This window comes from Narcine bancroftii, chromosome 11, assembly GCF_036971445.1.
Source record: "Narcine bancroftii isolate sNarBan1 chromosome 11, sNarBan1.hap1, whole genome shotgun sequence".
NCBI lineage: Eukaryota > Metazoa > Chordata > Chondrichthyes > Torpediniformes > Narcinidae > Narcine > Narcine bancroftii.
This window is the reverse complement of record NC_091479.1, coordinates 49,665,834-49,683,665: the sequence shown is the minus strand read 5'-3', so window position 1 is coordinate 49,683,665 and position 17,832 is coordinate 49,665,834. Positions and strand designations below refer to the sequence as shown.

The 17,832-nt window shown below is 40.4% G+C and overlaps 1 protein-coding gene across 10 annotated transcripts in view; it reads right to left on the bottom strand.

The window, feature by feature from the left end:
- The window catches only part of LOC138745761 (endophilin-B1-like), a 36,899-nt gene that overhangs the window by 7,643 nt on the left and 11,424 nt on the right, over positions 1–17,832 (bottom strand). For 8 of the 10 annotated variants that reach the window (XR_011346493.1, XR_011346489.1, XR_011346490.1 and 5 more), the window contains one exon: positions 960–1,100. Coding sequence is in view for 5 of the 10 variants with exons in the window: in XM_069903056.1 (XP_069759157.1) it covers positions 960–1,100 (141 nt within the window). In the remaining 5 variants the exon portion in view is untranslated. Of the gene's footprint in view, positions 1–959; positions 1,101–15,033; positions 15,175–17,832 lie in introns of those variants that run through there. The other 2 variants (XR_011346491.1, XR_011346492.1) reach the window with 2 other exon arrangements.

Here is a 17,832-nt window from a genome sequence, read left to right as displayed (position 1 = left end):
CAGTGATGCACGGTATGTTGAGGTAGATAATTTGACACCAGGAGTAAAGTGCATCAGGTTTAACAGTGATGTACTGTAGACTGAGGCAGATACTGTGACACGAGGTTCACATGAGAATAAGGTTTAATGGTGATGTACGGTATGTTTAACGGTGATGTATGGTAGACTGAGGCAGATACAGTGACACCAGGTTCACAGTGGGGAGAAGGTTTAACAGTGATGTACGGTAAATTGAGATGGATACCGTGACACCGGGTGCACAGTGGGGAAGAGGTTTGTCAGTGTTGCACGATAGACTGAGATCAATACTGTGACACCAAGTTCACAGTAGTGAGAAGGTTTAACGGTGATGTACAGTAGACTGAGGCAGATACTGTGACACCAGGTTCACGTTGGGGAGAAGGTTTAACGGTGATATACTGTAAATTGAGATATATACCGTGACACCAGGTTCACAGGGGGGAGAAGGTTTAACAGTGGATACTGTAAATTGAGATATATACCGTGACACCAGGTTGACAGTGGGGAGAAGGTTTAACGGTGATGGATGGTACACTGAGGTAGATTCTATTACACCAGGTTCACAGGGGGGAGAAAGTTTAACGTTGATGTACGATAGACTGAGGCAGAAACTTTGAGACAGGATTCACATTCGTGAGAATGTTTAACATTGATGTACGATTAACAGTGTCAGATACTTTGACATCAGGTTCATATTGGGGAGAAGGTTTAACGTTGATGTACAGTAGAGGGAGGCAGATACTGTGACACCAGGCTAATTGTATTGTTCATTTATCTTAATTACAACATCTAATTTATATGCTCCATTTTTTTGTGGCAACTTGCAAACATTCCATAAACTTCAATTCTAATCAGATTTTGTTCATTTAAATAGGTCACCACTAAAAGCCCAAATCGTTTGGTCTCTTAAGTATGCTGCACAAAATTAAATTCTTTACCTGGGTTTGGTTCAACGTCACTTCAGTCTGCTTCATTATTTTTTCAGCCCCTCGTTTTGTGCTTTCTGCTTTGCCCAGCCGATTCGCCAAATGGGCATACAACTCTGTCTTCTCAGCTTGACCCAACGCCTCCTCTGTAAACTGAAGCAAACCAAGGAGACCAAAGTTAAAATTTTCACATTGGCATTTTCAAACACAAAAATGACGTTGTGAGTTGCAATTTCACATCAAAATCCCACTTGCTAAACTTGCAAGCAACTGAATCGCATCCAACTGCTGGAAAATTGCAAGAGAACTGCTTGGTTAAAGCAAAAATTCCACCCAGTCACCCCATTAAAGGCCTCCAAGTTAACAACAGATAGCAACCTGAAAGTTAAATACAAAGATCTGTATCAGGAATATTAACGGGCTTTAAAAAAAAATCATTTCCACTATTGAAAGAAAACTCCGCAGGGAACACCAGGCTCTTGTTGAACAATTCCTGTTGTATTCCTCAAAATGGTTTGAATCTTGATTTCAAGCAGAGTCATTTGATGAGATTGTTGGTCCAGAACAAACCCTGCCCACACACTCCCTTAAATACCTGCAAAGTCGTGGCTCAGCTCTGCTCCATGCTGAAGCTATCAAGCTTTTCTGAAGAGATAACGGACTTCAGATGCTGGTTCGTTGAGTCACAAAAACACTAATGCTTCCCTGAACAACACACCTCTATCTGAAAATCAACAAGAACCTTCCCGAGTGGGAAATATCAACAAGACATAATATCATTTCACTGTTGTGTCTGTGTCGTTGGTGAATTCCCTTTCCATTCAATCAGAATTAGAGTTTTGGGTGCCGTATTTGAGAAAAGATGTGCTGGTGTTGGAGAAGGTCAGCGATGATTTACTGGAATGATATCAGGAATGAAAGGGTGAGTGTATGAGGAACAATTGTCGACTCTTTGACTGCACTAGTTGGAGTACAGAAGGATAAGGGGGACCTCAGAGGCATTTCAAATGCTGGAAGGCTTGGACAGAGTACATATGGCAAAGATGTTTCCCATGGTAGGGGATTCTAGGAGAGGAGAGCATAATTTCAGGATAAAAGGGTGTCAATTTAAAACAAATGTGGAAAAATTGATTTTGTCAGTGGGTTGTGAAACCCACGTGAGGTCATTGGGTGTATTTAAGGCAGAGATTAACAGGTATTTGATACGTCAAGGAATCAAGGGTAATTGGGTGAGAGTTGGGCAGGGGGGCTGAGTGGAAGAATGGTGGAACAGACTCGAAGGGCTAACTTCTGCTCCTATATCTTGTGATCTATATCCTGCTGGAGACCAAGACAACCCTCCTCTTGTATTCCATTCTTAAAAAAAACATTCTGCATCGTGGTTTTATGTCACGTGAACCCATTGAATCCCATGTTACAAATAACCCATTGCAAATTCTGCATTGAGAGGACTGCAGCTTCCTCATTTTAAAAATTGTTACGGAGCAGCTCAAATGAGATTTATTGCTTCTTTATTTGAAAGGGTTAAAGTAGAATCAAATAAAATAGGAGAGGGAAAAGCAGAAGAATTTATATACAAGTGGGAATCAAAATTAATGGTTGGTGATAAAGATACACAATTGTTGAAACATTTGATTAATATATGGAATAAAATAAATGATGTAAAGTGGATGTACATCACCCAGAATGGCTTTGATTCAAAATCCTTGTATCTTTTTCAAAGGATCATCAATTTCTGGATTGCTGGTTTCGTAAGGGGATTATAAATGTTGAAGATTGTTATGAAAGGGGTTAATTAATGTCATTTGAGCAACTGAGAAATAAATATCGTATAACATCGCAATCTTTTTTGCTATTTCCAACTAAGAGCATATTTGAAGGATAAGTTAGGACCAACCATGTTGTACTGAAATGGAACTCCTTGAAAGAGGATTTGTTAAAAAAATTATTTGATGATGTCCTCTTTATTACAAGTAGGAACTTTTAAATGAGAAGTTCATAAGTTGAGACAAAGGTGGGAAATGGATCTGAATATTGTAATTGATTGGCAAATATGGGGAGATCCATATACAGACCTCAATGCAAGACATAAATTAGTTCAGTATAATTGTTTTTACATCAGTCATGTAGCAGATGTCAGCAAGGATTTTATCTGAAAGCTGCACCTGGAGTCAGGTGACTCAGGCTAATGGATTTGAAAACCTCCTCAGGAAGCTGATTTGGCAATGGAAACATAGAAACATAGAAGATAGGAGCAGGAGCAGGTCATTCGACCCTTCGAGCCTGCTCCGCCAATCAACGAGATCATGGCTGATCTTAAAGTTCAATACCCCGTCCCCGCCTTCTCTCCGTAACCTTTCATACCCTTATACTGAAGAAATATATCTCATTCCCTCTTAAATATATTTAATGAACCTGCCTCTACTGCCCTCTGTGGCAATGAATTCCACAGATTCACCACCCTCTGGGTAAAGAAATTCCTCCTCATCTCGGTCCTAAATGGTTTGCCGATTATCCTCAAACCATGGCCCCGGGTTCTGGATTTTCCCACCATTTGAAATATCCCATCTGCATCCATTCTGTCCAGTCCTGCCAGAATTTTATATGTCTCTATGAGATCCCCTCTCAATCTTCTAAACTCCAGCGAGTACAATCACAATTTGCGCAATTTTTCCTCATAAGTCATTCCTGCCATTCCAGGTATCAGCCTGGTGAATTGCCTCTGCACTCCCTCCATTGCAAGAACATCCTTGCTTAGATAAGGTGACCAAAACTGCACACAATCCTCCAGGTGTGGTCTCATCAAGGCCCTGTACAGCTGCAGTAAGGTATCCTTGTTCCTATACTCAAACCCTCTTGATATGAAGGCCACATACAATTTGCCTTTTTAGCCACCTGCTATACCTGCATGCTCACCTTCAGAGACTGGCGTACAAGTACCCCTAGGTCTCTCTGCATTTCCCCATCTCTTAATCTATTGCCATTCAAATAGTAATCTGCCCTCCGCTTTGTATTACCAAAGTGGATAACCTCACATTTATCCACATTGTAGTGCATTTGCCATGCATCTGTCCAGTCCCTCAATTTATCCAAATCACACTGGAGCTTCCTGACCCCCTCTTCCGTGCACACAACCCCTCCTAGCTTAGTGTTATCTGCAAATTTGGAGATATTACATCCAATCCCCTCATCCAGATCATTAATATAAATTGTGAACAGCTGGGGTCCCAGTACAGATCCCTGTGGCACCCCACTGGTCACCGCCTGCCACTCAGAAAACGAGACATTTATCCCAACTCTCTGTCTTCTACCTGCCAGCCAGTTCTCAATCCACATCAATACTTTTCCCCCAATCCCATGAGCTTTGATTTTGTAAGCCAGTCGTTTATGCGGGACCTTAGCGAAAGCCTTTTGGAAGTCCAGGTACACCACATCCAGTGGCTCTCCCCCATCTATTTTACCTGTCACCATCTCAAAGAATTCCAATAGATATGTAAAACACGATTTACCTTTTGTAAATCCATGTTGATTCTGTCCGATCCCTTCTCTGCTAGTCATATGCTCCGCTATTACATCCTTAATAATGGATTCCATCATTTTTGCCCATTACTGATGTAAGCCTCACCGGCCTATAATTCCCTGCTTTTTCTCTACTCCCCTTTTTAAATAGTGGGGTAACATTAGCTACCCTCCAATCCATGGGTACTGATCCTGAGTCTATCGAGTTCTGGAAAATAATTCTTAAAGCATCTGCTATCTGAATGTCCACTTCCTTAAGAACCCTAGGATGTAGATTATCAGGCCCTTGGGATTTATCTGCCTCAATCCCATTAATTTCCCCAAGACCATGTCCTTAGAGATACTGATTTATTTCAGTTCCTCTCTTGCTTATTATTAATATACCTCTTCCCACTTTTATTTTCACAAGGACACCATTGATTTTATCACAACTTCTCTGCTGCATCTGTCCTGTGACAGATTATATATTTTACATTGTATATAGAGATGTTTTTGAAAGAGATGGATTGAAGGAGTCGTTAATGTCACAAACAAACACATACACTTCACAAAACAGCTCTTATTTAAAATGCAAGAGCTTTGCTGAGAGTGAGTCATTCAGGTGCCGAGAGCCTTTGCAAAGACAAAAGAAAGAGACTGTTTTGCTAAAGAATTTCAAAAGCAGCTGTAAATGGATTATTGTTTTTAAAGCAACAGATAAATGGACTCAGAAGTTTGGGTCCAGTGCAGTCATCTGGCTGGTACCAGTTTGCTGTTCTAAGAAGGTCATGTGGTTTTGAAAGCAGAGAGGAGAGACCAAATAGGCTTTTTCTAAAAAAGAGAGAGAGAGAGAGAGAGAGAGAGAGAGATGGCAACCTGGCATCTTGTTTTGAAGACAGGTTGTGAGTTCTTAGTTCAGCCTGTTGAAAAACTTTGTTGTCCATACAAGAGGAAATGGCTGGCTAGAAATGATGTTTTACCTGAAATAAGGGAAGCAAAAGGAAATCAATGGTGACCTGCATAAGAGGTTATCATTTGGAAAACCTGATGGGTCAAGTTTCTTTGGCAAGACACCAAAGTGGCTGATCAGAGGGAATCAGTTTATGTGTGTCCAATGAGCAGGAAATCCCTCTCTGAAACCAACAAGCACCTTCCTGGAGGGTAAACATTTACTTTCAAGCACCAGAGCTTGGTGAAAATTCATAAATGTTGAATTCTGTGCACAGTATAAGAATTGATAGACACCGGTGAACTTGGAGTTGTGTCAAAGAACGTTATGCACATTAATATACCTCTTCCCACTTTTATTTACACCTGCGCTTAGAATTAGAAGTTGGTAATGGAAGGCTGTTAATAGTGATAAGTTAAAGTTTGATCCTGTTTTTTTTTGTTTAAAGCAAATTAAAAGCAATGTTTGTTTGAGAATGAATGGTGTTATTGTTCAAAATCTGCCTGTGATCGAAAGTATTCTTGGACTGAATAGACATCTGGGCCAAATGGCTATTTAAGGACAATCTGTACATGATTGTACATCGTAAAGTATAATGATTACTTCTATCCACTAAAGATTGTTAAAGAGCAAGAATAGACAATACAATCACATAAAATTCCCATCCATACAGCACACGTATTAATACACAAAACAATCACACCTCCTTATCAGTCAGGAAGTGCCTACACTTCCCAAGGAGGCTGAGGAGGTCAAGGCCAACGGCTCCATCCTGAGATTTTACAGGAGCGCAGTTCAGTCTCCTGTCTGGCTGCACCATTGGATGATCTAGTTGCTGTAAAGTATCAGACAGCAATGATGCAGAGTGGTGAGGATCACTGGGGTCTCCCTTTTTCTGTAGATGACATTCACTAGGAGTGTTGTTCAAATCGGGCTCAAGGAATAGTGCAAAGACCATTTTGATCGAGTGAACAGCATCTTTAACCACGTCCATCATCAAAATCAGGACTGACAGGCTGGGGAATAGCTTCTTCCCACAGGCTGTGAGATGGATGAAAAGTATCCTGTAAGTGTGATAATCTCCCAAATATTTTTATATGTAGCAGCTACTTCAATAGAGCTACTAAAGCAACACACACACACATACCAGGTTAGTCAACACAAGACTGCTTTATTCAGTCTTTACAGGCTTCTTTTATTTCCAGCATGTCTTGGGCTCCATGGTCAAGGTGGGACATCATTATGAGTTTGCTGCAGATCCACGGGACAACAGGTTTAAATTAAGCCCTGTGAGTGTCCCACACCTTCCAGCAGGGGAAATCACAGATCAACGTGCCATTCCTCGGCACGCAGCACAACGTGCATGTGGTCAATTAAATGGATGAGTTCCCAGCTGTCTGCCTTACAATTTCATGTGCCCGCCAAAAAACCTTGCCCACTTGGCCCGCTACACAATTGCTACACCCCCCCAGAACCGTCGCCAGAAAGTAAAACACCAGCTGCATGCACCTTAGGTGGACACCCTCATCATCTGGGCTGGGGACACTGAATGGGTGAAGCGGGATCCTCATGGGCAGGGTTGTGTCTGTCCAAACTAAACAGCTGTGAATGTCCCCCAATGTCCAAAGTATACTCAAACCTATCCTTCTTCACCACGCGGAAAACGCCCTCATACGGTCGTTGTAACAGCAGTCCTGGGTCCTGTCTGCGCACAAATATAAAATCAGCGTCCAGGAGTGGTGGGGCACATTCTGTTAAGGGGATCCAAGCCAATGGGTAGGAAAAGCTTTGCTGATCACGATACCATGTCGAAGCTGCTGAAGGATGTTCAGATCAGAGTTGGTGGTAAAATGAATGTCCCATGAAACTGTAAGGATGAGACCATAAATCATCTCTGCGGACAATGCCGATATATCTTGCTTTGAAGCTGTGCGCACTCCCAAAAGAACACATGGCAACTCATCAACCTAATTGGGACAAGTGAGTCGGGCCTTAAAAGTGGACTTCACTTGCCGGTGGGAACGTGGGTGAATTGTGTTCCATGGACTGAATTAATGTGGGAAAACCAAATCTGGCCATCCAGTTGACGATGAATGCTCTGGCCCTTGTGTCAGTGTCACTGGATGGCAACGGGATGGCCTCTGGCCAGCGCGTGAAATGTTCTACAACTGTTAGAATGTATCTCATGTTTTGAGATTCTGGCAATGGTCCAAGCAGGTCCACATGCACATGTTCCGACTGCCTGCATACTGTCAGGAAATGTTGAAGAGGTGCCTTAGTGCGGCACTGAATTTTGGCAGTCAGGCAGGAGGTACTCATGCAAACTAATTACACGACGCCTTTTCTCAGTCCATGCTATACATATTTATTTGACATGAGCATGGCAGATGTTCTGATGGACGGTTGAGATAAGCTGTGTATCTGGTCAATAAGGAGTTTCCTCCAAGATGCAGGAAACATTGGTATAATGTAGCCCGAAAACATGTCACAAAGTAAGGTTGGCCACCTAGTTGTGCTGCCCCCTGCTGTATGTCCAGGTTAGTAATGGCCGTACTATGCCTGAACATCAGGGTCCATTGCCTGGACACTGGCTAATTCAAGAATATCAATGTCACACTGAATATGATATATAGTCGGTCTGGACAGAATATTCATGACGAGGTTGTTTTTACCAGATGTTATCCAAGTAGATGTAAGGGAACTCTAAATCTCTGTCCAAAGTGTCTATAACCCGCTGGCAGGTTTGAACACCATTCTTCAACTCAAGAGGCATCCTAAGACATTCAAAAAGCCCAGAAGGGGTAATAATCACCATTTTAGGAATGTCTTCCTTATGGATGGGATCTGATGGTATCTCATGACAAGATCAACCTTGGAGAAAGCACAGAAATTGTGCAGATGGGAGGAAAAATCTTGGATATGAGGGACATTAAGACAGTGGGTCTTAACCTGAGATATGGTCCGCTGGGCTTCATAAATCATAGCATAGACTAGAGTACAGCTGGAAAGCGATGCTGCAACTGTTTAAGGCATTGGTGAGGCCAGGTTTGGAGAATTGTTTTCAGTTCTGGTCTCCAAATAGAGGAATGAAATAGATAAGGTGGAGAGGGTGCAGAAAAGATTTACAAAAATGTTACGTGGCTTACAACATTTCGAGTACAGAGAAAGATTAAGGAGACATCGACTTTATTCATTGGAACGTAGATGGATGAAGGGGGTTATGATAGAGGTAATCAAAATTATGAAAGGAATAGACAGACTAGACGTGAATAGACTCTTTCCCCCTGAGGGCAGTGGTGGTTGGAACAAGAGGGCATGAGTTCAAGGTAAGGGGGAAAAACTTTAGGATGAATGTTAGAGGATGCTTCTTCACTCAGAGAGTGGTGGCAGAATGGAAGGATCTTCCAGAAGAGATCATTGCGGCAGGGTCGTTTCTGTCATTTAAGAGAAGGTTGGATGTGTACATGGATAGGAGCACATTGTAGGGATAAGGGCAGAGTGTTGGAGGGGAAAACTAGTGGAGTTGTTCATGTGAACTGGCACAGACTCGAAGGGCCAATATGGCCTGTATCCGTGCTGTAAACTGTCATATGGTTATATGTGCTGGGCTCCACGGGACAAGGTGGGACATCATTAAGAGTTTGCTGCCAGCGGGTTTGAATTAAGCCCCGTGCGTATCCCGCGCTTTCCGGCAGGAGACTCCAAAATTCGAAAAGATGAATTAACTATTTCCATGAACACTTTTACATCTATTTTTCTAAATCGACCCCATAATCTAGACAACTTTACTTAACACAAACCACATTTCTTCTCCCATTCAAAGCACTCAGTAATACACAAAGGCAGTAAAATAAAAACTCAATGCTGGAAATACTCAGCAGATCATCTCCTGGAAAAATAACTGGAGTTGAAACCTTCAGGTCGATAACCTTTCACTGGGATTCAGAAAGATGATCAAATAAACCTGATTCTCTTTGCTGAGAAAAAGAAGAGGGGAAATAACAAATTGAATACGTGGGATGAAAAGCCCGAGCAGCAGAAATGGCAGTGGTGCTGGATGTGTGGAGTCCACTCATTGATCAACACATCTGTCTGGATGGAGGGGTAAAGGATAAACAAGACAAACACAATGCCATCACTGTGAGGTTCAATACCACAGCTGCAGAGAATCTGAAATGAAGGAATGGTGAAAATACTTGTTTCTGGTTCAATGTGACAAAATATGAGCTGACAAAAGAAAACAAAATTGCTTTGCTCTGCCAGAACTCTCTAGATCAAGGGGCACAATAAAATAGTCCAGAAGCCAACATTATGAAATTGAACAGCCAAGTTATGCAAATCGACAGCAAGAGATAAAACACAGTTACATAATTCCATGAAAGTGGTGTCACAGGACGACAGGGTTCTAAAGACAGCTTTTGTCATCTTGGCCTTCATTAATTAACATATTGAAAATAAGAGTTCGGAAGTTATGGTGAGGTTGTATAAGATGTTGGTCAGGGCAAATTTGGAGTAGTGTGTGCAGTTCTGGTCACCTAGCTACAGGAAGGGTATTAGTAAGATTGAAAGAGTGCAGAGAAGATTTACTAGGAAGCTGCCAGGTCTTCAGGAGTTGAGCTACAGGGAAAGGTTGAACAGGTTGGGACTTTATTTCTTGGAGTGTCGAAAAATGAGTAAGAGATTTCTTCAAGTGGCACATGAATGGGAAAAAAGGCTGAGAAAGACTGCAGTGGACCCAATTGTGAAGGAAATATATTGCCTGAGAAAAATTGTCATTGGCCCATTTCTTCTGGAGTTATGAAACCACGCACAGAACAAGTCAATGATGTACAATTAAAACAGTGGTTTTCAAACTTTTTCTTTCCAATCACAAGTAATCCCTTACCAACAGAGCACTTCTGGCACAGGGATTAAGTGGAATATGATCTGGGGGGTGGGGGTGTGGAGGAGGAGTTTGAAAATCATTGCTCTGGATGAAAAGGTTTCTCAATCTCCATTGTAAGCAGACATCCTTTTATTCTGAGGTTGTGCCCACTGATCCTAAACTCTTCCACTACTGGCAACATCCTCTCTATCCAGCCCTTTCACTATTCATCAGATTTCAATGAGGTCCTGCCTCATCCTTCTAAACTCGGGCGAGTCCAGGCCCAGAACCATCAAATGCTCCTCAAACATTATTCCTCTCATCCCCAGGATCATTCTTGTAAACCACCTCTGGGCCATCACATCCTCTCTTAGAAATGGGGCCTAAAATTGCTCACAACACTTACGAGATCAGGACAACCAGAAGTTGGTCACAGGAGGGAAGACAGCTACAGGACTGCCTAGAGTCCATGGATTGGATGGTGTTCAAGGAGTCAGCTGAGGGGAGGGAGGGGTCGTGGCAAGAGGGCATCTATAAAAGACGTGAGAAGACACCTCTCCCTGACTGAACTGTTCAATACTTGAACTGTAGTGACTTTTTTGACTTTATCAATGTTTTGAACAGTAATTTACTACTGTAGGATTCTGGAAATGAAGAAGGGAAAAAAAGCAGTGTTGGGCACGACCAGTTGGCCCAATAATCACAGAGACAAAGACTGAGGGGAACAATAGGCTTTATTACACACAAGACTGCAGGCCCGTGTCCAAGCTAGGGAAGTGAAGGGATGGAATAGGGGGCTCAACCTTTATCGCCTGGGTCACAGGGGAGGAGTCCAGGGAGGAGTCTCGGAGAGGATGTCATCAGGAGGGTGGGCCAGCCCATGCCTGTACTGGTCAGTTCATACAATACCATTTCATTACCAGCAACTTAGAAAAAAAACCTAGGTTTTCAACCTGTGAAAAGTGCAGAAGAAGCAAGGCCGACCTTCCAGAAGGAACCTCAGGAGCAGTTAGAGATAGATCCGAATCCTCAACGTGGAACTCGGGAGAAGCTGGAAGAAACGTCTGCATCCTCTGCACCTCCAGAGTCGCAAGATGGCGCCAAGATCTTTGGCCTGGCGGCGGGCCAGGAGGAGCGTGGGCATGGAATCTGACCCGAGCCTGGCTTGACTAAGGAGATGGGGGGAGGGTGCCCGAATGCGAGCACGAGTTAGCAGGAAGGCGTCCGACAGGATGCAGCGGCCCATCTGGAGATGCTCCCCTGGTGCTACTGAGCTTCTCAGCATGGATGGATGTTCTCACATGCAGGAAATTCTGGATCAGATCCGCAGTAGGGCTGCCAGGTATGAGGTGGAGGAGGACAACTCAGAAATTCGAGCAGAAGAAGAGCAAGAATGACTACTTGCTGCAGTTGGACTCACTGAAGGAAGGCCTTAGGCTTTAAGAACATCTCCTTCTCCAATGAAAGCTGTTGTTTAACCACAGACACCTTCCCCAGTCTTCAAGGCCCCTGCAACAGGGATGGAAGTCAACTTCATGTCTACAGACTGATCCAACCAAATGAAAAGATGATGTCTTCTATGACCTAAAATTTTGAAACTTTAAATGATCAATTGGCTGGTATGAAGGAAATAATGGCTGGTATGTGTGAAGAAATTACATTTATTCAAGTTGATATTAATAAGAGTTTAACAGCAGTGGACACTGGACAAGATCAATTTAAGAAGATAGAAGACGTTTTTATTGACTGTAAGGACCGTGTGGACCATTATGCGGAGAGAATGGATCATATTGAGGATTTGTTTACTGGCTGAGATTTGTTAAAAAAACATTGATTCTTTGGAAAATCAAAGTTGACGTAATAATATTAAGATAGTTGGTCTGCCGGAAGATATTGATGGTTCAGATCCTGTAAAATTATTTTTGGAAATGGATTCCAGAGATGTTGGGAGACGAGTCTTTTTAGATAGGGCTCATAGGGTGTGAAGGAGAAACCCTTTTCTGGGTCAAATGCCAAGAGCGGTTCTTTTAAGATGTTTACAATATCAGGATAGAGAAATGATTTTGCGGCTTGCGGTTCAGAAAGCTCTCCTTGATCAAAGCCCTACGATGGTTCAAGGCAAAATGGTTATATTTTATGCTGATTTAAGTCAGGAGATTATTAAGTGATGGAAAGAGTTTAATCTGGTCAAAGCAGTGCTGTGGAAGAAAGGGTATAAGTTTACTTTTAGGTATCCAATGGTATTTAAGGTGATTTATGAGCCAGATCAGTCTCAATGTTTTGAGAGTCCTTATGGTGCATTATCTTTTGCAAATTCCTTCCCAGATTTGAAGGAATCGATGGGGAAAATGTCTGAGGTTAAGATTGGGAAGGGAACGGGAAAAAGAAGTTGGAATCAGAATTGGTGAGTGATGTTGAAGATGAAGCTCAAACTCAATGTGGGTGTTATCACTGGGATGACTGATGGGTTTTAATGTTCAGTTGGGGGGTGGTGGTTAACTCTGCTACTTCTTAAGGCATCTGCCACTTCTGGCATTAACTGCACCTGGTCCACAGAGGGGGGGGTCCAACTCTTGGGCTCATAGGTTTTTACAGGATTTTCTTCTTGTTTGAAAGGGGGGTTTGGGATTTTTTTATATATTTATAATTGTAATTGCTGTGTGAAGTGTCAATCTGAGGAGGAAATTAAGTTATGGCTCATTTAAGTGTTGTAACCTTTAATGTTAAAGGACTTAATTATTCGATTGAAAGGAAGGGAATATTGGCATATATAAAGAAAATGAAGGTTGATGTTGCTTTTTTGCAAGAAACTCATTTGTCTGAGAAAGAACATATGAAATTGATGAGAGATTGGGTCGGACATGTTTTTCATCTCCATTTAATTCGAAAGCTCGAGGTGTTGCTACTTTGGTTCATAAGAAGATACCGTTTCAGTTGGAATCATTCTCTGCCACATTGGGTCGAGAGCTGTTGGTGAATTGTAACATTTTTGCTGAAGCATGGACTTCGATGAATGTTTATCCACCCAATGAAGATGATGAAGACGTTATTTCTGAAACTTTTTTGAATCTGGGTCAAGGTCATGAAAATATTTTGGTTGGTGGGGATTTTAATTGAGTGTTGGATAAATTTCCAAAAACTGTACAAAGAACCAAAATAGCTAAATGGATGTTAGACTCAATTAAAGATTTGAATTTGGTGGAAATCTGGAGGAAGTTAATTCTGACAGAAAAAGAATTTTCTTTTTATTCACCCAGACATGATTCTTTTTTGAGAATCGACTTTTGCTTCATGTCAGCACAATTACAAGGTAGATTTATACATGCAGAGTATAAGAGTAGGAATTGTCTGATCATTCCTCATTGTTAAGTAGAAGTACACAATTCTTTATCCGGATATCTAAAATCCAGAAAGCTCCAAACACCAGCAAGTAGGTAGAGAGACGGCAGCACAAGTCAGGTGGTGGAAAAATGGCAGCATGACTGGAAGGGGGTGGGGGTGGATAAAGCAGCACGATTCGGGTGGGCTTAAATCTGGCTTTCCAAAATCAAGAAAAATTTGAAATTCGGAACACAGTGACCCCCCCCCCCCCCCACCCCAAAGAGTTCTGGAGAAAGGATTGTGCAAATGTTCTGGTTTGCATAATGTAGAGACTCTTATCGGTGAAGATTTAATGGGATGTTATTGAAGTAACTAAAGTTTCTAAGTTAAATCAAAGACCATATTCAGTCTCATTTGCAAATTAATACATATTTAGTACAAAGTAAATTTGTTTTGTGGGATGCTTTAAAAGCTTATTTAAAAGGTCTGATAATCAATTATTCTGCAAGAATTAAGACGCAGCATTTGGCAGAGAGGCAAAATTTGGAGAAGGAAATAACAATGTTAGAAAAGGAATTCCAACGAAATTCGACTGTGGATAAAAATAATTTTTTGATTCAGTTGAAAATTTTATAATATAATACAAACATATTAAAATGAAAAATTAATATAATGATCTAAATAGCGTTACTATGAGTAAGGAGAATGAGTGCACAAGGTTTTCGCTCGGCAATTAAAGACTGACCAGGCATCAAGGACAATAAGTGCAATAAGAAATAATACAGGACTCACTTTTGAACCTCAGGAAATGAATGATGAATTTCACTCATTTTACCAGAATTAATATTCTTTTGATTTAAGTCAGGATGAGGAACATGTTGAGTCTTTTTTAGGTAGTTTGGAGTTATTGGTTTTGGACGATAAAGATAGGACAGACTTGGAAGTTCCTTTCTATGATTTAGAAATTAAAGAACCTATATTGAACATCACCTGGAGAAAATAGGTTTACTGGAGGGTTTTTATAATGAATTTAATGAAGTCTTATCTACTGCTTTGACGGATGTTCTTAAACAAGCTACAGAAGAGCAAAATCATTTCCAGAATTCTTTTCTAGAGCTCGACATAGTTATTGCAAAAAAGAAAGAGCCCCATTGAAAGTTGCATCATATCGACCAATATCTATATAAAATGTAGTTTATAAGATAGTAGCTAAGGTATTTGCTAATAGACTTGTGAAGTATTTATCACATTTAATCCATGTTGATCAAGCAGGTTTCATTAAGAATAGATTTTCTTCTGAAAATATTGTTAGACTGTTGATGTTGATTAATGTGTCAAGACATTGCTTGAATCAATCGATGATAATGGCATTAGATGCAGAAAAAGCCTTTGATCGAGTTGAAAGGTACTTTTTATTTAAAGTACTTGAAGATTTAAGTTTGGACCTTTTTAACCTGGTTGAGTTAAAGCCTTGTATAAAAATCCCTTGGCGAGAATGGTGACAAATGGACAAATTTCAGATACCTTCAATTTAACACGCTTCACTCAGCAAGGTTTTCCTTTGTCACCATTGGTGATAGAACCACTAGCCCAAGCTATAAGACAAAATGATAAAATTAGTGGGATTAAAATAAAGGAAAAGAATATAAGGCTCCTTTGTACCAATGTATTTAACAAATCCTCAGTAATCGTTATGACATCTGCAAACCTGTTTGGTACAATATGGAGAAATGTCTGGTTATAAGGTTAATCGGGTTAAGAGGAACATATTACCAATTACAGAGGAAGATTATACTGCTTGTAAACAGATTACACAGCTTAGATGGACTAAGAAAATTAAATATTTAGGGGTAATGGTTGATGTGGATTATCAACATTTGTGTAAGTTGAACTATATATCTCTATTGATAAAATTAAAGCTGATTTAATTAAATGGAAAGATCTTCCTTTGACATGAATGGCACATGTGAATTGTATTAAAAATGAATATTTTTCCTTGAATTCAATATCTTTTTCAATCAATTCCATGTTCACTTTCAAACATATTTTTTAAAGAGTTATGCAGCAATCAGAATATTTTTATAGAAACATTCATTGGCTAGAGTATTGTTGCAAAAATTGACATGGCAATATGAATTAGGGACGACAATGGCCTCATTTTCAGAATTATTCATTAAATTATTAGTTAATTATCAGTTAAAATTTATTAATATGATGTTTGATGTTAATCAACCTCCACACTGGGCTAAAGTGTTATTAGCACAGATTTCTCATTCTATTATACATCAATGTATATTTAGATGGACTCCTCGTCTTTTGCATTGTTATAATGTACCAGTATTATGACATTTATGTGATACTTGGTATAAAATAAATCTGGGAATAGGAACTGGAGATAAGGTTTCATTACAAATTCCATGATATCAGGATAAATACATATCCTTCTCGATGAATAATCTCAGTATTTAAAGATTTGCCAGATGAAAGGTATTCAAGTGTTAGCAGATTGTTTTGAAGACGGGATATTTTTTTCTTATGTTAGGCTTCGGGAAAAAATTGAGGTCTTGTTAAATTCTTTGCTTTCATATTTTCAAGTACATGCTCCAGTAGTGAAGAATTTTGGGCGGGAATCGAACATGCCAAAGTTAACTAAATTTAAAAATTTAATTGTAAATGGGGCAGAAAGGGATTTATTTCAGAAATGTATTCTTTGTTGCAAGAGAAAATGGCTAAACTGGATTGAGATAAATCAAAGCTTAAATGGGAGAAAGATTTATCCTTAGAATTGTCCCAAAAAGGATGGACTACTCTGTGTGAAGATAGTGTGACTACATTTGGTGAACTTCAATTTTCTCCATCAGTTGAATTAAACACCAGAAAAGTTAAAAAGATATGGATTTAGTCATTCAGATTTATGTATTCATTGTGGGACTCAAATTGGTACTTTTTTTTCCAATTCTGTGTGGTTGTGTGATAAAGTAAATCTTTTTGGATAAAAATTAAAGAGATTAAGGCGGATTTATTAGAGACGACTTTAATGTGAGATCCACTGCTTTTTTTAAATGGGGTATATTACAACTTTAACAATGGGTTTAAGAATGGATAAATCTCAAATTGAGTTTATTCGGTTCACATTAGCATTGGTTGGGGAATGTATTGCGACTACGTGGAAAAATCTTGTGGATTTAAATATGAATCGTTGGCAAAATGAAAGCTTGTATTTGTTTGGAAAAGATAATTTACGTGATAATTATTTTTTTTATGTGAAGATGTGGTCTAAAATGTACAGTCTTTTGCCTCTCTTCCTTCTTAAAGAGTGGAGTAACATTTACAATTTTCCAGTCCAGACTTGGCAGACAAGGATAGATGGACTTTAAACATGAACATGGTGAGTAATTAGTGAAGCTATTCATTCAGATATACTCCTCACAACTAGGTAATTCCAAAACACCCAAGTTATAGGGTTCCACATGAGAGACAAGGCCAATAGCCGCAGAGATCAAGACAAAGCTGAATCATACACACCATTACTACCAAGATTTACATTAGTGACATATCAGAGTCAATGCGATACTTTAAGATTCGTTACAGCACAGTAACAGACCCTTTAGGCCCACAAGCCTGTGCCTCCCAATTCACCTTCAACACCCCCATACTTTTTGAACAGTGGGAAAAATCTGGAGCCCCCTCCCCCACCCCGGGGAAAACCTAAGCACACACAGGGAGAACATAGAAACGACTCAAAGAGAGAGCAGGATTTGAACCCCATCCCTATCAATGGCAGCGCAACAGAGTTGCGATTGTGCCATCCACTGTCGAACTACGTTGGACAGGAAGAAACTCAAATCAAGGAAGTCAATAAATGGAGAGCATCAATATTTCGTGGATTGGTACGGATTAGTCCAGATTTTGAGAAAAGATGGATGGACAGTACTTTGCAGCAACATAATGACAGACAGTACAAAAGAAGCCACAGCGAGCTTGCATGGGAGCCAGGAAGGGAAAGTAGCCACTTTATTGAAATGGAGGCAAGAGAATGGTCTCAGGAGCAAGAACCCATGTGAGAGAAATTCCGGTTCATGAGCAAGTCACTAAAACCCAATGATGCCTTCCAAAGTGCATTCCGATTTGGGAATACAAAGCATTCATCTAGACTTATTTCTCCAGTTTGGGCATTTTAGATCATTAATATTCCCCAGTATTCTTCAACATCTGATGATGAGGTGTTACATGTGTTGTTTTGAGGTGTAACA